The sequence below is a fragment of the Arachis ipaensis genome, chromosome B1, assembly GCF_059453495.1.
Source record: "Arachis ipaensis isolate K30076 ecotype BB chromosome B1, ASM5945349v1, whole genome shotgun sequence".
NCBI lineage: Eukaryota > Viridiplantae > Streptophyta > Magnoliopsida > Fabales > Fabaceae > Arachis > Arachis ipaensis.
Genome location: NC_142436.1, coordinates 72,290,386 through 72,298,853, shown reverse-complemented (window position 1 = coordinate 72,298,853; position 8,468 = coordinate 72,290,386). Strand labels below are relative to the sequence as shown.

General features: G+C 33.0%; 1 protein-coding gene across 1 annotated transcript; it reads left to right on the top strand.

The window, feature by feature from the left end:
* The first annotated feature begins 1,529 nt into the window (after positions 1-1,529).
* LOC107631486 (Zn-dependent exopeptidases superfamily protein) lies at positions 1,530-7,635 on the top strand. The gene is made up of 11 exons (XM_016334948.3): positions 1,530-1,775; positions 1,878-2,013; positions 2,106-2,184; positions 2,503-2,708; positions 2,838-2,910; positions 3,417-3,524; positions 3,666-3,821; positions 6,279-6,452; positions 6,733-6,807; positions 6,902-7,042; positions 7,214-7,635. Exons 1-11 carry the CDS (start codon positions 1,691-1,693, stop codon positions 7,433-7,435), a joined length of 1,455 nt encoding a protein of 484 aa, XP_016190434.1. The 5' UTR covers positions 1,530-1,690; the 3' UTR covers positions 7,436-7,635.
* Positions 7,636-8,468: the final 833 nt, after the last annotated feature.

The window sequence follows — 8,468 nt, the reverse complement described above, 5'->3', positions numbered from 1 at the left end:
AGTAAATTAAAATCATGTATTTAATATTATTTACAAGAAAAAATTTACATTATTCATCATTTGAATATTAATTATATCGCATAATTGAAAAATTAAATTACATTGACAAGTTAAATTTAATATAATAATAGCAAAAACTTATAGCTAACGTGAAATATTATTATTTTCATAAAAAGAAAATTATTAAAGACTTAGATTAACGTTAACATATTAATATAATTTTTTGTTGTTGCCTATCCCCAATCCAACAGGTTAAGGATTAATCCGTCGCGAATCTAAACTCTATTTAAGAGTCTGCCGCTGGCCAATAACATGCACAAGGCGGGATTCGAACCCTCGACCTTTGCTGCATATTAGTATAATTAGGTTTACTATGTTAAACTAAATGAATTGGAAAAAAATTGTTACGTATAATATGTTATTAATTCCATTCCAAATCAAATAATTGGTATAATAATAGATTATTTACAATTGATTATAATTGATTTAGTTTAATCAATCAAACAAAATAAAATTAAAAAATATCTTCAAGAAGCCATATAGGTTCATAATTAAATAATTGAAATTTAGTTTGGTATTTATAAATTAATTAAATCAATTAATGTGATATTTAAATATTTAACTAAATCAATTAATTGATATAATTAGTTTATTATAATAAATTATATTTAATGAATTAAACAAAATAAACAAAAAAACACTTTTAAAAAAATACCATATCAACTTCATCATTAAATACAAAAATTTAATTTTTATATAATAAAATAGATAACCAACTTAAAAATTGACAAGTAAGATCATAACAATAATGAAAAAAATGATGCAATAATAGTCATTTACTAAACTTTACCTATTCATTTTAAAATAACTGTTTGTTTTCACCTTTTGAATTTATTAAAAAATTAATATTAAGTTCATTAAACTAAAAAAAGTAAAAAAACGACAATTATTTTAAAATAAGAGAATAAATAATGATCTTATGTATATATATTTGGCTAATATCACTTTCAATTTCATAATTATGTTTAAACTAGTACTATGTTTCGTTTTTTTTAGTAAGATAATTATACAAGTATTTTATATTTTCTTTTGTATTTAAAAACTTATAATTTATATTATTAATATATTAGACTTAATTTAACCAATTATGATTTATAGAGAAAAGAGTAATTTTGGCATTAAAAAATCATGATTTTGATAAAATGAAACTCAATTATCGTTTTTGATAAAATAAACTCCAAATATCTGTTCAATTTGATAAAATGTGTTACTCATTAATTCATCATTCTAAATATTTAGATTATTTTATTAAATAAATATTTAAAAATTTATTTTAACAAAAAATAAAAATTAAGGTTTATTTTGTCAAAATCAAAATAAAATGACTATTTAGTGTAATTTGTAAATTCTAATTTGGATTTTGCTTCCTGTGCCATAAAGTATAAGTCGAACATACCATGAAAAAAAAATATTTTAATATTATTGATTACAATATATTTTTTTACGAAATGTTTAACCATAACAAAATCGATCTAGTTTTATCGGATGGTACGTTTATTAAACTTGTTTCTGTCGAAATGCTAGCAGCACCGTTATACGACTCTCGGAGCTAAGTAGCTGACTACACAAAGTCGCGTGCACTCTCACTCTCGCACTCGCAAAACCTTTCGAAGCAAAAACCCCTGCCACGATGGCGAGGCAACAACACAAGAAAGATGTCGCTTCCGATCTTGTTGCCTTCCTCAATGCTTCTCCAACTGCTTTTCACGCCGTCGGTAATAACAATTAACCAGATAAAAGAAAACTGTTTTCTTGATTCAGTTGTATTCACTCGATTCATTCTGATATTACTTTAATGTAATCTAACTTTGTTTCAGAGGAGGCGATGAACCGTTTGCGAAGCGCAGGTTTTGACCAGCTTTCGGAAAAGGAAGTTTGGAATTTGAAAGCTGGAAAAAAGTACTTCTTCACCAGGAATCACTCTACCATCGTCGCTTTTGCCATTGGTCAGAGGTGCTTCTACTTTCTTATCCCTCGGCGCTTCTATTTTCAGCATTTGTTTCAAATTTTGTGCTTAGTTCTGTGTTCTCGAATTTTGTGGTTAGATATGTTGCTGGAAATGGTTTCCACATTGTGGGTGCTCATACTGATAGCCCTTGTCTCAAACTCAAGCCCGTCACCAAGGTATCTAGTTTTTATTGATTTGATTTGATTTAATTTATTTAGAAGTAAATATCAGTCATATTAGTCATGTGAAGCACAAATACTAATTCGAATATTGAATGAATATGATGCTAGGCAATTTCATAAAAAGATTAATCACAGATTTAATAAGTTAGCCGTATTTGATGCATATACACATACTTGAGTAAAAATGAAGTATTTGTGCATCATAGTATGAATCTCATTTATGCGCAAAATTTAATATATAGATCAAACATGAATTTGGGGGCTTAATTAACTTTTGGACATAAACATGACATGGGTTTTCTTTTGGGGTAGGTGACTAAAGGTGGATATTTGGAGGTTGGGGTTCAGACGTATGGTGGTGGCTTGTGGCATACATGGTTTGATAGGGACTTGACCATTGCTGGGAGGGTAATCATTCGAGAAAGAAAAGAGGGTTCTGCCTCTTCTTATGCGCATCGGCTTGTTAGAATTGAGGAACCAATAATGAGGATCCCTACTTTGGCTATTCACTTGGACAGGTCTTCTTCGAAAATACGCATCATTCTTGTTTGTATTTTTGCTTTTTTTTTTTTTTTTTTTGTTTGCTTTGATGATCACATTCTTCCGTTGTTTGTTGACTATTTAGAACACGCTGCTTGTTTGATCAGGAATGTTAATAGTGATGGATTCAAACCTAATGCTCAGTCTCATCTTCTTCCTGTCTTGGCTACTTCAGTGAAGGTAATACTGGATTTAAACGAAGTTCATGCTTCTGCCACAGGATATGTAATACACTAATACTCATACCTTTGCTATGTTTATGATTTTGTTAAGGACAAAAGAAAATGATTAGATTGAGATGCCCAGGTATAATGCATCAAGTTAAAGATTGAATTATATTTTGAAACAATTACTTTACCCGAGTTGCAATCTATTTGACTGCATGTAGCCAGAGTCCTAGAGAGTTCAATTAATGGTTAAAGATGCATATCTTGTTTGATAAGAATCATTCTTGATGAGGTGGCAAAATGATTTATATAGAATTATTAGCTTTTAATTGCACCTTACTGAAAGCCATCTTTGTGTTATGGTGCATTGTGTTTTTTAGCACTAATACTTGTATCTAGTTAACTAAAGAATAAGTTTCCACCAGCATTGCTTATTAAGATGCAAAGTGTTTCTTACTTTCTTATTAGTTATTTGATTTAGCTTTTATACATTTAATGGGGTTGAGTTCTGTCTTGCAGGCAGAGCTGAATAAAGCTGTCCCTGAAAATGATTCAACTGAAAGTGGAAAGAAAGCAAATGATAAAACTGACACTACCAATACTAAACACCATTCTCTTCTACTGCAGGTTAGCAGGTTTTGAAATTCATAGTGCCTTCTTTTTGATAGGTGCTTCAGTTACATTTCCTTTTGACATCTATTTCACACTACTTGCAGATTTCAATGTGGATCTAACTCTTGGTAATTATCTTGTTTTTCTTTTCCCCAGTTGCTTGCAAGCAAGCTTGGGTGTGAACCAGAAGACATTTGTGATTTTGAATTGCAAGCTTGTGATACCCAACCAAGTGTAATTGCTGGAGCTGCACAGGAATTCATATTTTCAGGACGGCTTGATAACCTCTGCATGTCATTTTGCTCCTTGAAGGTTTAAGTTTTACATAAATTGTTTTCTCAAGTTTCAGGTTCACGTGTGATATGAATTTTGAATTATAATATTCTTTTTGAACTGTGCCTTTCCGTTTGATGCTTACCATCCCAAAAATATTTACCTTACTTGAAGAAGACAAAGCAGAAAAAACCATCACTACCCAACCATTTCACAACATCATTGTAATCTATGTTTGAGTGAAGAGCTGCTGCACTACAGCCAATGAACTGCTTAAACTTGAATTTGGTGCCCTTTATAAATAAGTGTTAACTAAGCGATCAATAGTTCAAGTACAGTAATTTTTTTTCCTCTCTACTTACTCAATTTTGTATTGATAGAGGATATAGGGATGAGGCATATACCATAGATAATGAAATTTTTAAGAATTCCGTTTAATGTTCTTCCATGAGGGCAGAAGATGGTTTGTTTCCTGATACATTGTATTATTCTGTTTGTAGTTAATGCATCCATGGTTTGACAAGTCAATTTAGTTAGATCATGATTCTCTGCATCTTCGCTGCCAAATTAAGAGACTTGGTGTATGTATCATCGGAATCCATGTAGTTAGACCCACTTTAACTGAACAAGTCTTGGTTATTGTTATTGTTAGGTTTAATTATTCTGCTGGTCCCTATAATTTCGTCAAATTTTCAATTAGGTCCTTATACTTTTTTTCTTTTCAATTGAATCCCTATACCATATCAAATTTTGTAATTAAGTCCCTATAAAAAGTTAAAGTTAACGGAATATTCCGTTAAATAAAACGAATATATCACACATAAAAATAAAAAACCTAAAAGATAACATCTTTTATTTTTTAAATTACAAAAGTGCCCTCAACATAAAATAAAAAAACCTGTACTCTCTCTCTCCTCCCTCTCCCTCTTCCACGCCATCCACCTCTTCCATCAAATCCACTACTTCGAGCTCCGTTGAGGGGGAAAATGTACCAATTAGTGTACCCTAGGAAATCTGGTGTTCTATCTAATTCACTCTGCATGAAGAATTCACTGGATCCGAGACTAGTGAGAGGCAAAATCATGGTTTACGATCGGGGATGTAGCCCTAGGGTTGCCAATTTTGGTGGTGAAGAAAGCTGGTGGAGTTGAAATGATCCTCGCAAACGGAATCTCCAACGGTAAGGGCCTCGTCGGCGATGCTCACCTCATCTCAAATCCTACTTCTCATCTACCGCAAACCCTAGTGCAACTCTCGAATTCAAAGGAACGATCTTCGGAATCAAATTGGCACTGGTTCTGGCATCATTCTCTGCAAGAGGACCTAACGACTTGAACCCTGAGATTCTCAAACCAGATTTGATTGCTCCTGGTATCAACATCCTTGAGGCTTGGACTGATGCTGTTGGACCTACAGGTCTCGATTCAGATTCCAGGAGAACCAATTCGACACTTCATCTTTCTTCTGCTTCTGTTTCATTTTGCTTTTGTTTCATTCTGCTTCTACTTGGTTTTACTTCTGCTCACTGATTATGTTAAAAAAATTTTTGATTGTGTTAAAAAATTCTGAATATGAGTTTTGATTATGTATTTTGCTTGTAATTAACTGATTATGTTATGATAAAAATTTTGCTTCTGATCATGTTAAAAATTGATTATGACAAAAATTTTGGTTTTGAATGTGTTGATTATGGCAAAAAATCTGCTATGGAAAAAGGGAACTTGTTGGTATAGGGAGGGTGGTGACGGAAGAGAAGGATGAGGAGATGGTGGATGAAAGAGAAGAGGGGGGGGGGGGAGCAGATGGTGGAGGGCAGTGAGGGTGGAAGAGGGTAGATGGTGGGGGTAAATCAGTAAATTTACTTTTTATAAACGTTTTTTTAACGTTTGCTGTTAATCAGGACTTAATTACAAAATCTAATATAGTATAGGGGCCCGATTAAAAAGAAAAGAAGTATAGGGACTTAATTGAAAATTCGATGAAACTATAGGAACCGGCAGAATAATTAAACCTTATTTTTATGGTTCATTGACCATTGTTTTATATGCTATGCTTTCAACTTCACATCTAGTGACAGACTTCTACATAAATCCTAGGTATTTGGATTTGTCTCTTTTCCCCCTCCTTATCTCCTCAATTTTTTGTACTTTAGTCTGCCAACCTCAGGTTTAGTACATCTTGGGCGTTCCTCCCGTCTGATGGAAAATTTTGTATTCAACTGAACATCCATTGACATATATTCCTTTTTTTGGAAAAGGAGGTGGGTGGAGATATCAGATATTTTTAACGACACCAAATTCATATGTATGACTAACAAAGGATACTTGTGAAAGAAGGAAATGTTGACTTTAGCTTTTGGATCTTAAGATTATGTAGCTGTCTGCTTTGTAATTCGAATGTAATCATACAAAGTGTGCAAAGGTTTTGTTTATTTGCTAGATTGATTTTCTTTTTCTTTTCAAAATAAATGGTTGATTATCTTATGTTAACTGACAGGCATTGATAGATGCTACATCCTCTGAAACCAGTCTCGAAGAAGAGACTGGTGTTAGAATGGTAGCTTTGTTTGATCATGAAGAATGTGGGTCTAATTCTGCCCAAGGAGCTGGCTCTCCAGTCATGCTAGATGCTGTATCCCGGGTTACAAATTCCTTTAGGTCAGATACCCAGGTAATATGCAACTATCTTATTTGTTCATTTTCATACTTAAAGGACGACAGGGATGATTCTTATTACCTTTTCTGTGAACATCCTATCATTCTATATCTTATGTAGATGTTTAAAAGGAAATGGAGCTGTGACTATTTCAACTTTCCTAATGGATTATTGTATCAATCTATAAGTTGTTCTTTGCATCATGTATAAGAGGACTGTTCATGATATTTTATTATGGAATGACACCTGATCGGGCTTTTTGTATTGACTTGTGTCATTATGCTGATTTTCTCAGATGCTTGAGAAAGCTATTCAGAGAAGCTTCCTTGTTTCTGCTGATATGGCGCATGCACTACACCCCAATTACATGGTATGTCTTTTCTTGTGCATGTGAAAAGTTGGGGTAAGCTTTTATGATTATGATCTATAATATATATTCAGATTAATTCCGTTGCTCTTGTTAGGACAAACATGAAGAGAACCATCAGCCTAAATTGCATGGAGGGCTTGTCATTAAACACAATGCAAATCAAAGATATGCCACTAATGCAGTCACATCCTTCATATTCAGGGAGATAGCATCAGTGCATAAGCTTCCTGTACAGGTCTGTTAAGTGAAATGTTTTAGTATCTTTTCATTTCTTTTTTCTTTTCCTTCTCTTCTCTCAGATTGGAACAGGCATTGTTACCCTATTGAGAGCTGAATCATCATAAATAAAACTGAAGGATGGTAGTTGTTTATCAGTGGAAATAAATTATAACATATGTTGATGCAGGACTTTGTGGTTCGCAATGACACGGCTTGCGGTTCAACCATTGGCCCCATTCTTGCAAGCGGCGTGGGCATTCGTACTGTTGATGTAGGTGCACCGCAGTTGTCAATGCATAGCATACGAGAAATGTGTGCTATAGATGATGTCAAGCATTCCTATGAGCATTTCAAGGCCTTTTTTGAAGAATTCTCTCAACTCGATGCAAAGATTGTCGTGGACATATAGGTATCTTTCATTGAAGAATTGATCATCAATCTTGTGCTTTAGGTGATGTTGTTAATGGACTGATCACTTGCAATTTGGATATTAATATAAGACTCATACTGTTCTATAGATGAAAAATCCTAAATAACACCAGAGTAATAGATTCAGTGAATTCAATATAAAAAGTTGCCTCAAACGTGCATGCATCTTTTGTACCTTAACTGAATGGCCACATTCTTTTTTAGTCAAGTAACAATGGCGATGCAAATGATAGATGAAGCTAAGTTGAGTTTGAACTCCCTATAAGTGTGTTTGGAATACAATAAAATGAGACAAATCCTTTGTTTAAAATTTAAATATAAGAGAAATGCTTTGATTTCAAAATCTCATGGAATTCAATTGTGTTCTTTGAAATTTTGCTATTTTAAAGGGTTTAGATGGAAATTTTTTATTTGAAAATTTTAAGTTGAAAAGGACTTTTTTGTGTTCTCTTGCAAACCTAAATGTATACACGTTTGTATCTCTCCCTCGCTAACTTTTATTTTTGAACAAGACAGCTCAATACAATAAAATGGAGCGACAAAGATAAATTGAACAAAAATAAAAAATAAAGAGAACACGAAAATTCTATCATCATTTCCGGCATTGCCATCAATAACAAAAGGGATTCACTCCATTTCACTCCTTGTAGCTCTGAAATGAGTTTCTAACAGTTTTTCTCAACACCTGCTTCCTTGTTTTGAAAGATTCTTCTGTTTCTTTTCATCTAAACATTCCAGATAATTGCAAAAAAATATACCGATCATTTCTTGTGCATCTCCTTCCTATTGTGTACACCTGTCCAACTCTCAAAGTGTTTCTTCAATGTACTTAAGAAGGACCATAGTCTGCGAAAATCAGATAACTATGTGCATCAAACCTACCAAGTAAACTCGCAACCAAGAAACAAGTGGTGAATATATTTTACCTCTTTTTTACATAAAACACAAACATTATCCTGGTGATTAACGCTGCCTAACCCACTCAATCTTTTTTTTTTATATTCACTCTGCCT

Excerpts from the sequence above, each read along its gene's own strand:
- LOC107631486 (XM_016334948.3), top strand. The coding sequence starts at position 1,691 with ATGGCGAGGCAACAACACAAGAAAGATGTCGCTTCCGATCTTGTTGCC. Across the intron at positions 2,014-2,105 it reads GCTTTTGCCATTGGTCAGAG|ATATGTTGCTGGAAATGGTT; the intron begins GTGCTTCTACTT and ends TTTTGTGGTTAG. Across the intron at positions 3,822-6,278 it reads TGTCATTTTGCTCCTTGAAG|GCATTGATAGATGCTACATC; the intron begins GTTTAAGTTTTA and ends GTTAACTGACAG.